Source organism: Leptonychotes weddellii, chromosome 8, assembly GCF_054177405.1.
Source record: "Leptonychotes weddellii isolate Sample4059 chromosome 8, ASM5417740v2, whole genome shotgun sequence".
Classification (NCBI taxonomy): domain Eukaryota; kingdom Metazoa; phylum Chordata; class Mammalia; order Carnivora; family Phocidae; genus Leptonychotes; species Leptonychotes weddellii.
Window position 1 is genome coordinate 55,887,177 of NC_138376.1, and position 21,411 is coordinate 55,908,587.

At 34.3% G+C, this 21,411-nt stretch overlaps 1 protein-coding gene across 7 annotated transcripts in view; it reads left to right on the plus strand.

Moving 5' to 3' along the window:
- SENP6 (SUMO specific peptidase 6) overlaps positions 1–18,057 on the plus strand; it is a 116,505-nt gene extending 98,448 nt beyond the window's left edge. For all 7 annotated transcript variants that reach the window (XM_081828559.1, XM_081828562.1, XM_081828565.1 and 4 more), the window contains 8 exons: positions 25–147; positions 1,335–1,427; positions 5,135–5,565; positions 10,935–11,038; positions 12,834–12,922; positions 14,275–14,343; positions 14,445–14,595; positions 16,893–18,057. In XM_081828559.1, the coding sequence (XP_081684685.1) occupies positions 25–147; positions 1,335–1,427; positions 5,135–5,565; positions 10,935–11,038; positions 12,834–12,922; positions 14,275–14,343; positions 14,445–14,595; positions 16,893–17,102 (1,270 nt within the window). In that variant the 3' untranslated portion in view covers positions 17,103–18,057. The remainder of the gene's footprint in view (positions 1–24; positions 148–1,334; positions 1,428–5,134; positions 5,566–10,934; positions 11,039–12,833; positions 12,923–14,274; positions 14,344–14,444; positions 14,596–16,892) is intronic.
- The last annotated feature ends 3,354 nt before the right edge of the window (positions 18,058–21,411 follow it).

Genomic DNA, 21,411 nt, shown 5'->3' on the forward strand with positions numbered 1-21,411 from the left:
ATTTGGATTTTTTTTATAAAATAGATATTTGGTGCTTGAAAAACTGAAGAAAGAAGAAGCTGACCGAATTCATATATTCAGTTCTTTTTTCTATAAACGCCTTAATCAGAGAGAAAGAAGAAATCTTCACGAAACAACTAATCTATCGTAAGTCAAGCTCTGAAAATATTTAACAGATGTAGTAAGTCACTCAAGTTTAATTTAATAAAAAATGTACTTGTATTGAGGTAACATCTTATAATTCTATTGTCAGTTAGCAAAATTAATATAATTCATAATACTCCAAAGCCTCAAGAATATCTGGAATTCATAAAGGTTTTTGGTCCAATATCTAAATCAGTATTCCCCAAAATGTGCCTGACAATTAAAAAAAAAATTACTTGGATACTTATTAAGTACAGATTGCTCTGTTTTACCCTAGATGTTCTATTCCTAATACTTTAGAGAGGAACCTGTGACTCTGTACTTTTAATAAGTTCTTTGGATAATTCTGCTGCAACAAGTTAAGGAAATACTGTTCCACATATTAGGCTTGAATCAGTTTGTTTTTAATTCCGCTCCATATAGTGATTGCATCCAGCCCTAATTTGCGCTGATAATTGGTCAAAAGATACATACAGAATGCCGTAAGGGCTGTCAGTTGTCTTGAATTGATGGCTATTGTGCATAATATAAATAATAATATATATTTTTTAAGATTTTATTTATTTATTTGACAGAGAGAAACACAGCAAGAGAGGGAGCATAAGCAGGGGGAGTGGGAGAGGGAGAAGCAGGCTTCCCATCGAGCAGGGAGCCCGATGCGGGGCTCGATCCCAGGACCCTGGGATCATGACCTGAGCCGAAGGCAGACGCTTAACAACTGAGCCACCCAGGCTCCCCAGTATAAATAATATTTTATACTGTTTCAGTGATTCCTAATTTTACATCTTAGAGTTGATGATAGTGATTGGTTTGACCAATGTTCATAATCTATTTTATTTCATCTTTTGTAATGCTCAGTTTTCCTGCTGTCTTCTCCTCAGTCATTATAGGTCATGGTCTGATACATTTCTCAATATAGTTGCTAATATGCAGTTATAAAAATAGTAGCACTGGTTCACTTAGTAAGTAGTAGCAGGAACTAAATAATTCTTTCTTGCAGATTCAGTGATGTCTGGTTTCACACCTTCCTAGCTCCATCTGAGATGATCTATTTTCTTTCCCCAACTTGTTAAATCATCTTATACAACTGTTTTATTAACATCTTAGTCTTTATAATTTATAAATGGCTGCATATAAGCTGAAGCACTAGAAGCATTTCAGAAAGTGATAGTTTATCTCTTTTCTTATAGAATACAGCAAAAGCGACATGGGAGAGTAAAAACATGGACCCGGCATGTAGATATTTTTGAGAAGGATTTTATTTTTGTACCCCTTAATGAAGCGTGAGTAATAATTTTCTTTATGTAAATGTGAAGGCTATTTTTAGAAAATGTGTTTATGAGTTGAAGAATTCATTCATTTTTAAACTTTCTGAAATTTGTTATATATGTCTATGCTGCTTATTTTATGAAAATTGATAGTTTTTAGTGAATCATGTAAGATGTTGAATTTTATAAACACTAGCAAGAGATCTTTCTAATTTTGTTTTACTCATCAGTATAGAATAATGTCATTTTTAAAAAGTGGTGCTATAGTCTACCAAACATCCTACAGGACAGATTTTTTTATACAGAATGATGACTAGGTCACATAGATTTTGAATCTTTAGAAAACACTTTGGCTCTTAACCAAAAGAAGAAAAGATGGCTAAATTTATGTCATATACTCAAATTGAAAACCATGCTGACTACTTTCAGCTGTTTTCTAGGTAAATGGAGGTGGTTAAATATTTTGTGTTCTCCCACAGTGACTAGAGAGGCATTGATGTGTAGGATAGTATTATTATACAGTTTAGACTTGAGAGATTTTATATTTCATTTTTCTGTTTTCCTATGCCTTGCAGCCAAAAACTCCCAGGAATACACCTGTAGTTGGACAACTTGGGTTTATTACTTACATCAAGGGAGAACACACACCATGGGCAACCATGGAGCCTCTCAGTAAAAGTGTGTTTGAAAGCGCCTGTAATAGAATTTGGGCTTTGGTTTGGTCATCGGGGGAAGATGTAAGGAAGCAGTTGTTTGCTTGGGTAAAGAAGTAGCATTTACCCATTTAGCAAAAAAGGGGAATATTTGGCATTTTTTTGGTTGCTTTTTGATCTTGTTTGTCTCTGCTTAGACAAATTGAGACATGTCCTTGCTTTGTCTCAGTTTATCATGGTTGCAGAGTAAGTTTGTCTGGGATTGGTATTCTGTAAGATTGTTTATGTCTAATAAGCCTAGCTGTGCCAGGCTAGCTTCTGAATATGCTCTTTTTTTTTTCCTTACTATGAAAAACAGATTCACTCAATAGTATAATCACATTCTATTTATTTCAAATCATACGTTAGGGTGCCTGGGTGGCTCAGTTGGTTGGGCAACTGCCTTCGGCTCGGGTAATGATCCTGGAGTCCCAGTATCGAGTCCTGCATCAGGCTGCCTGCTTGGTGGGGAGTCTGCTTCTCCCTCTGACCCTTCCCCCTCTCATGCACTCTCTCTCTCTAAATCTCTCTCTCTCTCAATAAATAAATAATAATAATAAAAAATCATACATTAATCGTAAGACCTGTGCTCTCTAATGAACCCAGCCAAAGATAGGTAGGCTAGATCAAAACACTGGTTATAGCTATAAAGCCTAACTTCTTTTTTTTTTTTTTAAGATTTTTTTTTTATTTATTCATTTGAGACACAGAGATACAGAGAGAGAGAGAGAGAAAGCATGAGCATGGAGAGAGGCAGAGGGAGAGGGAGAAGCAGGCTCCTCACTGAGCCAGGAGCCCGATGTGGGGCTCGATCCCAGGACCCTGGGATCATGACCTGAGCTGAAGGCAGACGCTTAACCATCTGAGCCACCCAGGCGCCCCAAGCCTAACTTCGTCAGAGCTATATATTTAAGTCAAACATAGTGTCATAATTTAAAACCAAGTGTAAAACTAATTCTTAATTTCTTCATTATCCTCAAAAATAAGGTTTCTTGGCAGTAATTTGTCATAAAGACTAACATGTGAGCTGCTTGCTTAGGTGAAAGAGAAGATACACATAGAGAGCTATTTGTCAGAAATGAATTATAAAAATTTAAGGTACACACTTTAGCAATAGAGGCACATTCCTCTTAGTGTATCTGCGGTGGATTAAAGCTATGATTAATCCTTCTAGTTACCTTGGTGAAAGAGAATGAACAAAGATGTAGAGTCAATAAAGGATTCTGCAAAAGAACTATGCCCCTAGTAGATGAAGAATAGCCTCCAAATCCTGAGAGTTCATTTTGTTTTGTTTTTGAGGAGCTAAAGCCACAAATAGGTCTATTCGCTAATTATTTTAGATAGGCTGCTGTGTTTGTTGCTGTTTTATTTTTAATTTTCTTGGTAGTGGTAGTTTCTTAAACTTTAAAGTTTATAAGCTATTTGTTAAAAATTGATAAGGAAAAAATGTCAACATTTCGATCCAGTCGATCTTAAGTGAAATTACTTGTTTTAGTCTCTTCTCTCACTGGTCGTTTAAGGTCAATGTGTAGCTGCTATTAAAAGGGATCATAAAAGCAAAATCCTGTCACTTAGAGGTTGAAAATAACCTCAGTGATATCTAATTCAGGTTTCTCCTTTCGGCTAGGTAAAGAAAGAATTTTTCTTAGTTTTTAGGTGTCTAACAGAAAATTTATGCCTTGTACATATTAGTCATAGCTAAGAAATGTTAAAAACTGTGATAGACTTTGGTTATACATTTAGATTGAGAACTGCTATATTATCCCGAATTAATCAATTTTTAAAACATATTTCTTCACATTTAACTTTTTTTGACATTGAGCTGTGACTTACAGTCAGCCAAATCTTGGAATATAGTGAGAAAGATGGTGTGTTGCTCTTTCTACTACCCTAGTCTGACCTAAGTCCATAGGATAGTGAGGGTTAATAAAGAACAAAAGAGAAGCAAGCATTCCTCCATCTCGCCTTAAAAATACTGAGGATGAAGCCAGGCTTTGTCACCCTTGGTTTATGCTATCTGATGAAGAGACAATTAGTGTTTCTTCATATTACCTTGGAGGAATTTAACATTTTGTAAAAGTGAGAATATAGAATAACTTTTGTTCATATCAAGCTAATGCATTTTTTCACTCCTCAAACACCTATTGAATACCCTATTATATGACAAACACTGTACTCAGTTAATAAGTTCTCTGACATCTATAGCCTGTTCATTGTATCCTAGCATACAACAGTGTCTAGGAAATAGTAAGCCCCTAATAAAATTCCTCATTAGATTAATGAATATTAGCCAATGTTAGCTGTACAGCTTTTTACTCGTAGCTTCTAACCTATTATTGGAAACCATGATACCTGAATTTAGCTTTATCAGGAGCACCCACCTGATAGCTGGAACTCTACTAATACTAAAGTTTTATAATGATGCTTAAATAGATATGTTATTTCATTTTAGTGGTATATACATCTCAGTAAGCATAAGACAAAGAATTATTTAATATTTTCAACATTAAGCAATGCCTAACCTTATTCTTAAGAAAAACAGACATGGGGTAAAAGTTTTTTTAAAAGCTATATTATATGTGCAATATTTAGAAAAATGCTTAAAATTATACAGTCCATTTAGACTTCTGAAAACATTTTAGTCTTGAGGCTAGTTTTTTATTTGACATAAATAGGTCAAGGGGAAGGTTAATGAAAATGGTGAATTACAGTGATCTAATTTATATTTTCTTAAATTGTCTAAAAATAAGAATGAATTTTTCATTCAAAAAGCAATAAAGTTTCAAAGGATGTTTGCAAAAGTGAATGCAGGCTACATAATTCTAAAAAAATTATGTTGTTTTTGAATAGACATTATATTCTATTAATGATCATATAAACAAGTGGATTCATTTGAGAATTGAAAAAATTGGGTGTTCTTAAGAAATTTGTTGACAGAAGCTTTAGAAAAAATATTTCAATTGATATTTATTGCCAAATATAATAAACTCTCCTAATAATATATTCAGTAGTTTCATTTGTTTTTTACAGTGCACACTGGTTTTTGGCTGTTGTTTGTTTCCCTGGTTTGGAAAAACCAAAGTATGAACCTAATCCTCATTACCATGAAAATACAGTCATGCAAAAATGTTCAGCTGTAGAGGACAGTTGTATTTCTTCTCCTTCAGCCAGTGAAATGGACAGTTGTTCACAAAACTCTTCTGCCAAGCCTGTAATTAAGAAGATGCTAAACAGAAAACATTGCGTAGCTGGAATTGATTCAAGTGCCGAACAGGAAGAAAGTGACCCTCATTATCGGAGAAACATAGGCAGCGTGAAATGTAGTCTGAAAAAAATAAATCATACTGCAAGTGAAAATGAAGAATCGAATAAAGGAGAATCTACATGCCAGAAAGTTGTTGATAGGACTAAAAGTGAAAATGGCCTACAGAATGAATATTTAAGTTCTATGCACCATACAGGTACGTTTCTAAATGTTTTGAAAGAATCAAGGAATTCAGAATAAATTGGATTTTTTTATATAGGATTAAGATTTCAGAGCATACTTTTTTTTTAAAGTCAGATTTATCGAGATATGACTTATTTACAGAAACATTCACCCATTTTATAAGTATAATTCAGTGAGCTTTGATAAATATGTACAGTCATGTAATCTCTACAGTAAACAAGATTTAGAACTTTTCCATCACTCCAAAAAATTCCAAATTGTACTACAAGGTCTACATTTTTCATTTATAGCAACTTGGATTTATTCTTATTTCATAGGCAGTTTACTGTATTTGGCACAAATAGTAGTTGGACAGTCTTAGATCTATAAGGCAAATTAGTTCATTCTTCTCAATTTACAGATGGGCAAATAGCGATCAAATAGCGAGAGTCAGAAATTAAAGCCTTTTCCTCCAAAATAGTTGTTGACATCAAATGAAAGGTTAGTTCCTTATTTCTCACTCTCTTTCATGTTTCAGTGGGAAGAAGGGTGCTAGCCCAACCTCTGCTTTTTTTTATTTCCATTCAGTTCTAATGAATTGAATATTTTCCCTTGAATCAGTTCCATATTTCTAGCACTTGTTAGAGAAATCTAAAGTGTCTCTTCCAGTACTTAAGTTTCATATCAAATCAATTGTGTAATTTTCTCTCGATCTCAAAAGTAAAATAATTATTTCATAAAATCCATAATGTGCTATGACATGTGCCTTGCTTATTAAGCTATGAATAAATCTACATTTTCTTTGGAGGAAAAAAGTCAGAATAAGACATAGAAGAAATTTTGTGAATTCAGAAAGAACCTATAAAAATTAAGAAGGCTGGCGCACCTTGGTGGCTCAGTTGGTTAAGCGTTTGACTCTTGGTTTCGGCTTGGGTCATGGTCTTGGGGTTGTGGGATCAAGCCCAAAGTCAGGTTCCATACTCAGTGCAGAGTCTGCTTCAGATTCTTTTTCCCTCTGCCCCTCCCTGCTCACACGCTCTCTCTAAAATGAATAAAACCTTTAAAAAAAATTAAGAATGCTGAACATAGTCTTGGTACTTTTACTGCCTTATTTTAGTAACTCAGAAAGCTGTTGAGTTTGATAAAAATATTTTTAGGGCACCTGGATGGCTCAGTCATTAAGCGTCTGCCTTCAGGGCTCAGGTCGTGATCCCAGGGTCCTGGGATTGCATGAATGTTCATTGTAGCATTATAGTAACCAAAATGTAGAAGCAACCCAAATGTTCATCAGCTGACGAATGAATAATCAGTTAGTGACATATCTATCCACTGAAATATTATTAGATCGTAAAAAGATATGAAATGCTGATACATGCTACAACATTGCTGAGGCTTGAAAATATTGTGTAAGTAGTCACAAAAAACCACGTATTATATGATTCCATTTGTATGGAATCTTCTGAACAGGAAAATTTATAGAGTAGATTAGTAGCTGCTTAGGGCTAGTGTGGTGTGGCAAATAGGAGTGTGAGGGGGAGGTGGGGGGGAATAATAGCTGAAAGGTACAGGGTTGGTTTCTTAATGACGTTCAAAAATTTACTCTGATGAGGGACGCCTGGGTGGAATAGTTGGGTAAGCATCTGACTCTTGGTTTCGGCTCAGGTGATGATCTCAGGGTAGTGAGATTGAGCCTGGCGTCAGACTCCATGCACAATGCAGAGTCTACTTAAGACTGTCTCTCCCGGGCGCCTGGGTGGCTTAGTTGGTTAAACGACTGCCTTTGGCTCCGGTCATGATCCTGGAGTCCCGGGATCGAGTCCCGCATCGGGCTCCCCGCTCAGCGGGAAGCCTGCTTCTCCCTCTGCTTGTGCTCTCTCTCTCTCTGACAAATAAGTAAATAAAATCTTAAAAAAAAAAAAAAGACTGTCTCTCCCTCGCGGCACCTGGGGGGGCTTAGATAGTTAAGCATCTGCCTTCGGCTCAGGTGTTGATCTCAGGGTCCTGGGATCAAGCCCCACATCGGGCTCCCCACTTGGCAGGGAGCCTGCTTCTCCCTCTCCCTCTCCCTCTACTGTTCCCCTTGCTTGTGCTTGCACTCTGTCAAATAAATAAATAAAATCTTAAAAAAAAGACTGTCTCTCCCTCTATCTTTGCCCCTCCCCCTGCTTGCACACGCTCTCTCTCTCTCTCTCAAATAAATATTTAAAAATAATAATTAATGGGGCACCTGGGTGGCTCAGTCATTAAGCATCTGCCTTCAGCTCAGGTCATGCCCAGGGCCCTGGGTTCGAGCCCCGCATCGGGCTCCCTGCTCCGCGGGAAGCCTGCTTCTCCCTCTCCCACTCCCCCTGCTTGTGTTCCCTCTCGCTGTGTCTCTCTCTGTCAAATAAATAAAAAATCTTTAAAATAATAGTAATAATAAATAAATAAATAAAAATAATAATTAAAAAAATAAAATTTACTCTGATGATAGTTGCACATATGTGCAGATATATAAAAACAACTGAATTGTACACTTTAAATGGGTGAATTGTATGATATGTGTTATATTTCCATAGAACTCTTTAAAGTTCCCCTTTGATCAGTAATCTCATACTATAATGTGAATTAAAATTAAAAATGAATTAAAGTTCATGACCTAAAGCAATGGGACAAAGCCTACAGCTTCATATACACAAACCCCAGAAACTTCTAATGGCCCTCTCCTTCAAATTAATGTTCTAGTTGAGTAATATCCAGTTAAATAAGTAAGTATCCTCACTAATCCTAGTGGAGATCAAAGTAAAGAATCCTCTGTTTTACAAAGTTTGACTTTTTAGTATCTGTTTATCCTTTTTTTCCAACTATAGTTCGTGTATTTGTTTTTTTTTTTTTTTTAAAAAGTTTGTGTGCAACCATATCAATTCCATCTTCCTTAAGGGAAATTAACTTACCTTTATTGGGTGTGATACACTGATATTTTCTGTTCTTTTTGATGCTTGCCTTAACCCAATGATGATAGTGTCCCACAGTTTGAAAGCTAGTGCTCTAGAGTGAGTCTGCATTTCTGTGTTTTCATCAAATGTTTCCAAGGGATCGCTCACCCAAAAGCACTCTGAGGTGCTTTTACTATCTCAGAGAGCTTGGTTAAGTAGTCTGTCTTATATAAAATGATGGCATATTAAAAATTAGGATAAGAAGAGCTTATAAAAATTTCTGTGATTATGATTACTATTTCAATAATTGATTTCTGTTTTGCCTGGGAATATAATTGACAGGATTTAAATGAAGCATTTTATTATATTTATTTATTTTATTTTATTTTATTTTTTAAGTAATCTCTACACCCTACGTGGGGCCCAAATTTACAACCCCAAGATTAAGAGTTGCACACTTCACTGACTGAGCCAGCCAGGTGCCCTTAAACAAAGCATTTCAGGTAGTTTTAATATAGTTTTAACTATCGAACACACAGAGTCACAAGTGTTGACTCCTGATGTCAGATAACATGCTGTAGTAAATCAGTGGGAATTGTACCTGGGAGTAATTAAAAAAACAGTTGAGTTATCACCTCTCAGCGTACACCAGGATATTTGTTTACTTCACTATTTAAATTATTTTTCTCCCTTTTTTTAAATGCACATATATTTAATTGTGTAAGGTTTATATTTATATTACACAGCTTCTGTAGATATGAATAATTGGCTGCTAGAATAACTTGATTATAATCGATTCTGAATTGCCTGAGGATTTGGACAGATATTATTCAAATACAGATATTTTAGTTTCAAACAAACATAAAAATACAGATTTTTGAAAAAAAATGAAAAGGCTATTTTTCATATAAAAAGATTTACCATAGTGCTTTATTATTTATTTTAAATAGTACGTTTTCAATCACAACATTTAGAGAGAGAGACATCTTTCTTTTCAGGAGCATGTTTTATTTTGCTGTCTTCCCACCCCATCTTGCTTATATTAATATATTTAAATCCTCTTTAATAACTTACACAAAAATAAACTTTTATCCTGTCTAAAATACCTTTAAGTCATACGTTTTAAAGTGGAAAAGGTATACTCTTTAATAAACAGATCACTGAATTTGGTATTAAAGTCCCTCGGTTTTCATTATTTTCATGTAAACCTTACATTTCTTTGAAACCTTGTATTTCTTTGAAACATATTTCATGTGTGATTAGCGTCTTCCAGCAAAATATTTTATTTTTAAAGATTTAGATTCTTGAAACTGACCTTTAAAAGTATCAATTTCAAATTTTTCTTATGAGTCATTTCATGTTACCAGCATCGATATTTGGCTTGTCTCATTTTATTTTATTGAAAAGTCAGTGACTATAACAAAACATGAAGGAAAAATATTCAGGGGTGCCTTAGTGGCTCAGTCAGTTACGAGTCCGACTCTTGATTTCAGCTCAAGTCATGGTCTCAGGGTCATGAGATCGAGCCCCATGTCAGGCTCTGCGCAGGGCATGGAGCCTGCTTAAGATTCTCTCCCTCTCCCTCTGCCCCTCCACTCCTCACTTGTGCACTCTCTCTCTCTCAAAATAATAATAAAAAATAAATTTAAGAAAAAGAAGGAAAAATACACAGAGTTGGAAAACTCATCCATAGCTACTATTCTACATCATGATTATTTTCATTTTTGTATTTTTCTTTTTATTATTTGTCCCAAAACAAACCTGTTTAACTTAATTTTAATCATGTTTTTTATTTTTATTTATTTATTTATTTATTTTTTAATTTAAAGATTTTTATTTATTTATTCATGAGAGACAGAGAGAGGCAGAGGGAGAAGCAGGCTCCCAAGGAGCAGGGAGCCCAATGCGGGACTCAATCCCAGTACCCTGGGATCATGACCTGAGCTGAAGGCAGACGCTTAACCATCTGAGCCACCCAGGCACTCCCCTTAATCATGTTTTTTAATCTGTATTATATAATTTTTCACAATTTTATAATTTTAATTTAAAAAATGTATAATATTTTATGTTCTACAATTAGCTAACTGTTCCTATCATTGGACGTTAGGTTATTTTTAGACTATTGTAGCTTCTGTTACTAAAGATAACTAGCATACCTAGCACAAAAATGTTTTAATATGCATACATGTATATATCTGTATATATTTAAATATACATATATTTATAATATAATTGATACCTAGTTTTAAATTTTAATAGAATTAAATTTTAATGAATAAATTTAATGAATTCTCTGAGTTGTAGAAGCAACTTTGTAATTGATATTGAATCCAGGTTTTTATTAGAAGTAAGTTATATTTGAAATTACATGTTAATGCAGATTTTATATCCATAATTACTATATAATTAATTACTAGCATTTTAATATCATATACTATAAGTTATGTGCATGTCCTTTTTTAAGTTATATAATGTTTCTTATTTATAGATGGCTTAAGCAAAATTAGACTAAACTATAGTGATGAATCAACTGAAGGTAGCAAAATGCTTGAAGATGAACTCATCGACTTCTCAGAAGATCAGGATAACCAGGTAAAACCTAATGCTTAGCAAAAAGCTCCAATATCTTATCTAATTAAGTTTTTCTTTGGAGTCCTATAAGCGATTCCTTCTACCAGTAACTCATGCCTTCTGAATTTGGGTCTCATCTCAAAGCACAAACCTAAGTTTTTAATTCAGAAGTTGCCAGGATAACTGTATAGGGTTGTTTTATTTTTCTTTTTAGGGTTTTTGTTGTAGTTTTTGCCATCGTGGATTAAACTAACATTACCTACCTCAGAAAAGTTTTAATACAAAATTGATTCTCCCACCTAAACCCAGCCACTACCCCCACTAACCTTGCCATTCCTTTCTCTTCCTCTTTTAAAAGCACTTATGGGTCATACTTAACCTTAACCTTTGGTCTAACTTATTCAGGAAGCAAATGTAGATACTTGATTATGTGGTGCTTTCAGCACAGCAAAATTATTATTTTTCCCACATTTCCAGTGAGTCTTTTCTTTCTTCTAGTTTAATGTATATGTATCACGGCAGGAGCATATAATATTTAGTTAAAACTAACATAGGTAAATTCTCCTATTTCCTTAGAGTTCCATTTGCTCTAGTATATTTTACTTACACCAAGAATAAAATGTATTTTTAAAATATTTTATGACTTCAGTTAAAGAAGGCTTTATATTGAAAGAAAAGTTTATAAGAATCTTAACAGCATTCCATTTCTTTAATCTCTGACCTTTCTTTAGTTTTTTGAATAAACTTTGAGTTTATCTAATAGTGAAGATAGCTTTGTACTGCACCCATTTTTCGTTTTGCAGTCCTCCAGTGAACAAAAGCCCATTTTTTGTTATGTCCCTTGCTGTACAATGTATGTCTAAGAAATACAGTTTTTCTCTGCAACTTATACAGGCATTTATATATGGGTTATATTCAAGGTTTATAATGAGTGCTGTTCTTATGCTCCTTTGGTTGTAACAGTTATATGAACTAGCTAATCTGTGTTTTATTATTATTTCTATTGCTGATTATTTCATTTATAAGGTTGCCAGAAACTTTCTAAAGAACAGGGAAAGCCAAGCCTTGTTTTACATTCAAGATAATCTACAAAATAAGACACAATGTCATTAAGTTGTCTTCTCTTAAGTGAAGTGCATATATGGTTCTGTTAAGGTGTTTCCAAAAACCCTTTAAATATTTCTGATTGAAAAAATTATTTATGTAAAAGAATAATAAATACAAGTCATTCATGTTCCTATTGTGAAACAGTTGTTTTAGCCAACAAACTAAATTTTTGTAGAAATATCTAAAATCAGGCACCTGGGTGGCTCAGTCGTTAAGCGTCTGCCTTTGGCTCAGGTCATGATCCCAGGGTCCTGGGATAAAGCCCCGCATCGAGCTCCCTGCTCCGCGGGAAGCCTGGTTCTCCCTCTCCCACTCCCCCTGCTTGTGTTCCTTCTCTCACTGTGTCTCTCTCTGTCAAATAAATAAATAAATAAAATCTTAAAAAAAAAAAAGAAATATCTAAAATCAGAGCAGTAGTATTTGAAGAAGAATCAGTCATACTATATTCAGTCTTTAAAATTTTCTTTTACTTGAAAATAGATATAATAGTTTTTCATAGCCTTCTGATCAGTAGTTTCTTTTCATTAAAATATCAGTGTTGTGGCATTAGATAATTAGAATCAAGTGACCACATTTTCTCATGTCTGGTGACTATTAAATAGAAAAAATTTCCATATTTGCTACAAAGATTTTTATCATCAATAGTGCTATTTTGTGAGGTTATTATTTAGACTGTATATCTTCACTACTAACAGGCTGTCTTTTATAGGATGATAGCAGTGATGATGGATTCCTTGCCGATGACAACTGCAATTCAGAAATAGGACAGTGGCATTTAAAGCCTACTATCTGTAAACAGTAAGCATTAACTTTATATCTTGCATACTGCATGATAAATTTTATTTACACACCCTCATGGAATAAAACATAACTGGGCAGTTTTTATTCAAACAAGTCCTTAAATGTCACAAAACCTGTCAAGATGAGTGAGGAGAATTGGGTTATGCCCAGGGTCCAGGCCTGGCTCAAGTTGAGGAGAATGGATAATCATTTCTCTGTTTGAATGTGAAGTGGAATCTTGCAAAAAACACTGGATTCTAAACTAATTTTTTTTTTCTTTTTTAAAGTAATTTCTACACTCAATGTGGGGCTTGAACTCACAGCCTTGAGATCAAGAGTTGCATGCTCCACTGACTGAGCCAGCCAGGTGCCCCTAAACTAATTCTTCTATATGATGATTACCTGTTTTGTTATCTATAATAGGTTTTAGTTAAAAATGGGATTATTTCAGGTCACCTGGCTGGCTCAGTCAGAAGAGTGTGTGTGACTCTTGATACTGGGTTTGTGGAGTTGAGCCCCATATTGGGTGTAGAGATTACTAAAAAAAAAAAAAAAAAACTTAAAAAAAAATGGAATTATTTCTACTTTGCATGGTCCCACTTCTGGTAATTTGGAATCTGGGGATGTTCAAATTTTCAGAATTATTTTGACATTACTAAATTTTGTATTCTTTTAAGGAACCAACAGTGGAACTTTAGTGAAATATGTTAATAATAAGATGTGGTTCAATTAATATTCTACAATTTGTTTTTTTTGTTATTGTTATGTTTTGTTTTTGTTTTTTAAAGATTTTATTTATTTGTCAGAGAGAGTACAAGACATGGGGAATGGCAGGCAGAGGGAGAAGCAGGCTCCCCACTGAGCAAGGAGCCCGATGTGGGACTCGATCCCGGGACCCTGGGATCATGCCCTGAGCCGAAGGCAGACGCCTAACTGACCGAGCCACCCAGGTGTCCCTGCAGTTTGGTATTTAATATAACCATGGATATTTAAGTATTGTGTTAGGGTATATGTATCTGTAAGATTTATTTCTTCCCCAAGTTTTACTGAGGCAAGGGAATTTTGAATATTTAAATTCTGTTGTTAGTGCTCATTTTTTTATGCCTTTTTAACATTATAAAGTATTGGGGCACCTGGGTGGCTCAGTCGGTTAAGTGGTTAAGCGTCTGCCTTCAGCTCAGGTCATGATTCCAGGGTCCTGGGGTCGAGCCCCACTTTGGGCTCCCTGCTCAGCGGGGTGTCTGCTTCTCCCTCCTGCTTGTGCTGTACTCTCACTCGCTCTCTCTCTGTCTCTCAAATAAATAAATAAAATAATCTTTAAAAAACAAAAACATTATAAAATATTAACATTTGGTCATTTCACCCTGCAGACCTTGTATTCTACTGATGGACTCACTTAGAGGCCCTTCTCGATCAAATGTTGTAAAAATTCTAAGAGAGTAAGTTCAAAACCATAATTTGTACTTTGTATTCTGGTGGGAATGAGGGACTGTTTGTGTATTTATATATGTATATTCTTACTATATGTGCATTATTGCAGGTATTTAGAGGTGGAATGGGAAGTTAAAAAAGGAAGCAAAAGAAGTTTTTCCAAAGATGTTATGAAAGGCTCTAATCCAAAAGTACCCCAGCAAAACAACTTCAGTGATTGTGGTGTATATGTGTTACAGTATGTAGAGAGCTTTTTTGAGGTGGGTTTCAGTATGTTGGATCTGATATAATAAATAATAAAATAGTGTATAGTGACTCCTTAGACAACACGGGTTTGATTTTTTTTTTTATAAATACAGTACAGTACTATAAATGTATTTTCTCTTCCTTGTGATTTTCATAGTATTTTATTTTCTCTAGCTTTATGTAAGAATACAATAATATAATACATATAACATAAAAAATATGTGTTAATTGACTGCTTATGTTATTGGTAAGGATTCTGGTCAATAGTAGGCCATTAGTAGATAAGTTTTTCAGGCATCAAAAGTTCTTTGTGGATTTTGGACTTCACAGGGTCAGCGCCCCAAGTCCCCACATTGTTCATTGGTCAACTGTATTTGACCTTATATTAATGTAAAAAACACAATAAGGAAATATTTTAAAGAATTTGAAAACCATTTCAAAAATTTTTCCAGGAAGCAGAAACTCCCAAATTGGAGAATTTTTAAAGCATAAAAAGACTATTTATATTTTATCAAATCCAAGGTTAGTTGACTTCATTCTCATCACTCTGATAACTCTCCCTCTCCACTAACTCTTCCCATCTTAAGAAATCTCTCCCATGATTCAGACTTTCACCCTCTTTTCTCCCCTTTATGGATATATTTATGGAGAAGTATTTATATTCACTGTCTTCATTTCCACAAATCCTAATTGTTTCTCAGATCTCTGTAATCTGGCTTTACTTTTATCCTTATATTGAAATTGTTACCAATCTCCCAGCACCACTTGACACTGTTGACCATTCCTTCTTCATAATGCTTTCTTCCTTTGACTTCAGGGATACAATACCATACCTCTCTTGGATATTTTTTATAGTTATCTTGACTCTTGGGGTGCCTGGGTGGTTCAGTTGGTTAAGCGTCTGCCTTCGATTTAGGTCATGATCCTGGGGTCCTGGGATTGAGCCCCCTGTCAGGCTCCCTGTTCAGCAGGGAGCTTGCTTCTCCCTCTGCCCCTCCCCGCTGCTCATGCTCGTGCTCTCATGCGCGCTCTCTCTCTCAAATAATATCTTTAAATAAAAAAGATAGCTATCTTTAAAAAAAATTACGTTGACTCCTTCCTCTTCATCCATCACCAGTATAGCGCTCAGTTCTCTGAATTCTATCACTTAACGTTATATATGTTCAATTCTTTATCCCTGCTGCCACTTTCTAAGCCCAATAACTGGCATCACCATTCTAAATTGCTGCACCAGTCTCTAAGCGTGCTGCCTTTTATATTTCACATTTGTTTTCCAGAAACTGAAATCTAATCATTTTACTCCTGTTGCTCTTGGGCTAAAGATGAAAATGCTTCACATGGCCGATGTGAGCCAACTTCCGTCGAAGCTTCTAGCTTCATTCATTTCCTACCATTCTTACTCTAGCATTCTGTGTATCAGCCACCTGAATGTCATTAAGTTTCTTGTATTGTGTCATGTTTTTTCTTGCCTCTAGCCCTTGATACATATGTCCCTACCTGGGATGTTCTTCCCAGTTGCTTCTGTCATTCTTTACTGGACTAACTCCTACTCATTCTCCAGGTCTTAGCTTAAATATCACTTCTTCTTGGAATTGTGTTAAGCGCCCAGGCATGGATTTTCATAGGACTTTCTGCTTTTACTCTCAGAATACTTGTCATGTCCATTGTTTTTGTTATCTGTCTATCTAGACTAGGGTCAGCAAACCATTAAAAGGGCCAAGTAGTAAATATTTTAGGCTCTGTGGCCATACAATTTCTATGTCTACTCTCTGTTCAGCTATTGCGGCATGAGCACATCCACAGGCGATGTAAATGAGTTATTGTGGCTGTGTTTCAGTAAGGCTTTATTTACAAAAATAGATAGTAGGCAGAATGAGGCCCACTAGCTGTAGTTTGCTGACCTTTGGTCTAGACTATAAGATCTTTAGGCAGGTCACCTGGGTGGCTCAGTCGTTAAGCGTCTGTCTTCAGCTCAGGTCATGATCCCAGGGTCCTGGGATCGAGTCCCACATCGGGCTCCCTGCTCGGCAGGAAGCCCACTTCTCCCTCTCCCACTCCCCCTGCTTGTGTTCCTGCTCTCGCTATCTCTCTGTCAAATAAATAAAATCTTTAAAAAAAAAAAAAAAAAAGATCTTTAGGCAAAAAACTGTCTCATTATCTCCAGTGCCTAGCATAATATCTGGCATGAGATAGATAATTAAATACTTACTAAATGAGTTATTGATTTTTCATTTTTAACTCTGGAGTGCTTTTGTGATTGAAACTAAAATATTATAATTTTCTAATGTACATTTAATATTTTTATTCCCAGAATCCAATTCTCAATTTTGAACTACCTATGAATTTGGCAAACTGGTTTCCTCCCCCAAGAATGAGAACAAAAAGAGAAGAAATCCGAAACATAATTCTGAAGCTTCAGGAAGATCAGAGCAAAGACAAAAAGAAGCATAAGGACACTTACTCAACAGAAACATCTTTAGGTGAAGGAACAGAACAATATGTCAATAACATCTCAGATTGATCCATTTCTGATGCTTGTCAGTATTGCCTTCAGAAACTGAGTGACTTTCAACTTTGGATATAGACAGTAAAGAACTGAAGTGTTCACTACTCAGAGTGATCTGGAAATGTTAATGCTTGTATAAATGTCATATAATTAATTTCCAATGGAGTATGTATTAAGTAAAAGTTTGTAAATATGTTAATGAGGCCAATTTTTCCAGCATTTATAATTATTTTTTTCACTTGTTAGGAAGCTTTTGTTATGTATTTTCTGTTAATAGTACTTAAAACTGCAACTTCTAAACACAAAATAAATAAAAAGAAAATATTTATAGGAGGAAATGATTAATTTGATATTCTTTAGTGAACTTGTATTAAATTCCTTAGTGAGTGTGACATATTTCATGGGAATATTCAAGTATCTATGATAATCTTTTGACCTTCTGCATTTGTTCTAAAATAACTTGAAACATGAAAATATGATTAAATATAAGACATTTTGGACAAGAAAGACATCTTCATATGCTTGTATAGTGGAAAAAAATAACAGCTTTTTAATTCATACACTCCCTTGTGTTCAGAGAACCCCAAAAATGTAATATTTATAATTTTACACAAATATTTAAGAAGCAGTATTAAGAGAAATTCAAAGAAAAATAACCTTGAATTATACTACTAAATAATAATTATACTTTATCATACCTTATTGTCAAGTACATTTCTGAAGACATCAAAGACTCAGGTTAAAACTATTTTGGTAAGTGCAGCTTAAATTTCAAATATCCCATGTTACCTTTCTATATTATAGCTTAAAGTATGCTACAATCTGTGTGATATAGTTAATTAATAAACGTTTTTAATCTGTGTGGACACAGGAATTTAAATAGGAATTTACTATTTTTTGTAATGGCTTTTGCTATTTTTTCATTGCTCATTTTGTTCTCGTTATTTTGATAAACAAAGTATCAGATTTCTGTGCTTGAGTTTTTTAGTGTAAATTATTTTTACATGTAAAAGTACTGTCTTTAAATTAGTTGCATAATGCAGAAAAAAAAATCTACCTTGAATTCCCCTTTAAAAATACTAAAATGTGATGGTTTTGATGACAGATTTACAACTCATGTAGGGATTGTGCATATATCTGCTGAAACTCTTATTTTCAAATGAAATATTATACATTTCTTTTGAATTAACTTTGAGACTTGAAATATATATTTTAAAAGTCTTTTTTTGTTAAATAATTTTAAAATGCACATATAACAAAAGTAGTTGAGAATAAAGTAAAGGCCATTTTTATCATCAGCAATTTTTCTTTAATCTGGCCAAATCTGGCAATGTGACCAACGTTTTAGGCTATTTTCTTGAATTTAATAAGGTCCATGGGTGTGTTTTTGGTGTATGGGGGTGTTGTTAAAAGAAAAATCTGTTGAGACACACTCATTAAGGGAAATATTAAAATGTAAGCTTAAGGAAGGTCACCATTAGTGGTATCAATTACAAATTTGTTACTTTGAGTATTTTAACATTTTTAATTTCAGATTACATTATTTCTTTTTCAGGAATACCTTAGAGCTATTAGCTTAGATTATGAAAAAGTAAAATTAAGAGTTTGGGGCCCCTGGGTGGCTCAGTCGGTTGAGCATCTGACTCTTGATCTCAGCTCAGGTCTCGATCTCAGGGTTGTGAATTTGAGCCCTGCATTGGGCTCCACACTGGGCATGGAGCCTACCTTAAAAAAAAAAAAAAAAATTAATTTTATTACTTACTGAATATGGACAAGAAAATGAAAAGTATTTTAAAAATCTGATAGCAGTAAGTAAAATTGGCATATTTAATTTTTTAATGTACTGAATTTTGTCAGAATTTGAAGGTACTAAAAAACCTAAAGTATTTGTTTTCCTTTTAATTTCTAGTGGTTACATTTGTACTCTTTTTTTTTGATATGATAAAAAGATAACTTGTTTCTTGGGCCAACTCAAATCAATCGCATTTTGACATGAAAAATATAGATTGATGTCTATCAACCTTCTAGAAGTAGGATATCCAGCTATTTAATCATATTTCTCCCACCCCATGCAAAGTTCTATTTTTAAAAGTTATGCTAATGACTTTGGTATATGTAGACTCTTTGGAGACTGCCAGGTTGAGCTCCAAATTTAAACTTGAGACTCTTTGGTGTACATGCACATTTCTCTTGATAATTGTGTACCTTGGTACTTCTATATATAGTTTAAAGTGGATATCAACCTTTTAAAATGTGTTATTAGTACTTAGAAGTTGTGAAACAAATTATACAGTTTAAAGGTTTGTTACTAGACACTGAAACTGCATGATGAGTATCTGGTGTCTTAACTAATTAGATAGGTCTGTTGTATTTGTTTTCTTGTTGGATAGAATAACAGTTAATCATTTTTAGAAGAGTTTTAGATTACTTGCCATAAAATTTGTATGGGTCTTAGCTCTTGGTAGTTTAGGAGCAAAGGTGGCATTTCACTGGTCCTTTCCTTTTGATGTTGCCAAGATAGCTGAAAACTTAATGGTAATATTTCAAGTTCACATAAATTTAAATCAGTTAAGCATAGTAACCTGTGCTTAAAGTATTAATCAATTAGTGGGAGGTTTTATTTGAAAGGATAAAATAATTACCATTTCTTAAGTCACCAAAATAAATTCAGTATTTTTTTCTTTAAAAAAACTATCTATGATCTCTGAAGACTGTAAGGTATAATATAAAAAGAATAAGTTTCAGTTTCCTAGAAATCAAAAATTTAACTTAAAGTCTTAGACAATTCACTGAACAAGAATAATAAAGAATATATTTTAATATATATGATTAAAGGTTGGTGGAATAATGCTACTAGAATATAGGGGCACCTGACTGTCTCAGTCGATAGGGCATGTGAGTCTTGATCTCAGAGTCATGAGTTCTAGCCCTATGTTAGGGCTAGAGATTACTAAACAAACCTACTGGATTATAATGATAGAAGAATAACTTGGTTAGAAGTAATAGAACCTTTAAGAGATGAGGTAATGTAGTGCTGTGTGTCTAAAAGAGATAACGCTGTAGCTTACTTTGAGAACTAAAGGAGAGGAATGAGATTACTTTAGGGGCATACTACAGACTGTCTAGCCAAGTTCACAGAGGCAGACCAGACTGTATTGGGACATGTAATCTACTAAAGAATGTTCTGAAATACTCCAGCAGGACTTTCTGGTACATTTGTTGGTTTTCCTACTCCCAGGATGAAGAAAAAAGGGTTCTGAAAACTGTTCTTCAGAACTTTAACCACAGAGGAAGAATTCGTTGATCAAATGGAACAAATGTGTACCTTGGGGAGAAGTAGTCCTACCATCTTAATTCTGATAAACCAGATCAAGGAATAATGGTAGAGTACCCTAAACTACTATTAAGGAAATAGAGTGTAATATACTCACAGGAGGATAGGATAGCATAGACCCATGGCCTGAAACAAAAACGTTAGAAGTTTAGAAGTCTTTACCATCTTCATTACAAGTAACAGTTAAACCATCCTTATTGCAGATGATTACAGTGAGGAACGTATTACCCAAAACAAGGATTTTTATCTAGAAATGTGGGAACTTTATATAATACACGTACCTAGGGTCTCAACCCCAGTAGTGCCATATATTTTCATATAATTTCTTGAGTAATTCTAGTATGAAGCCACTGATTTAAAAGGATCAATAAATATTTCTGACAGCTTTCAAGTTGCTGGTCCTAAAGGTAATAAGGATTGTCTGCATTTTCTGCTCTCGAATGCTTTAAGATACCATTTTAATCCCACCCACCCCCATTCTCATTAAGAACTTGATTGGTGAGGGTATTAAATTCCTGTTACTAAACCTTGGGGAATTATAAAGAAAATTAAGTTACTCAAGGTCTAGAGACTGGCAGATAACCTCGTTTTTCAAAAGTAAGTAAGTAGATTCTGCAAATTATAAGATAAAACGCATCAACTCTTGATAAGATTCTAAAATGAATTTATTAAATGGCTGGCTTGTGAACTGTTAATGGTCACCAGAAGTTATGGGACAAGTCAAGGTTCTATATTTTTAATAGGATTCTGGACTAGTTGGTTAATGCAGCCAGACTGGCAATTCTCAAAATTATGTTTGATAACTATGGTTTTGAGGCATATTTCTAAGTTCTGTCATCAAATAAGTTTGGAAAGCATTTAAAGCAAGTTGAACTCGTTTCTTGGAGCTTTTAATTTGCTAATTTGCAGAATGATTAAACGAGGAAAATACAGAACACAGCATGCTAGATAAAAAATTTGGCTATATCTTTCTCTTTCTCTCCTGGACAG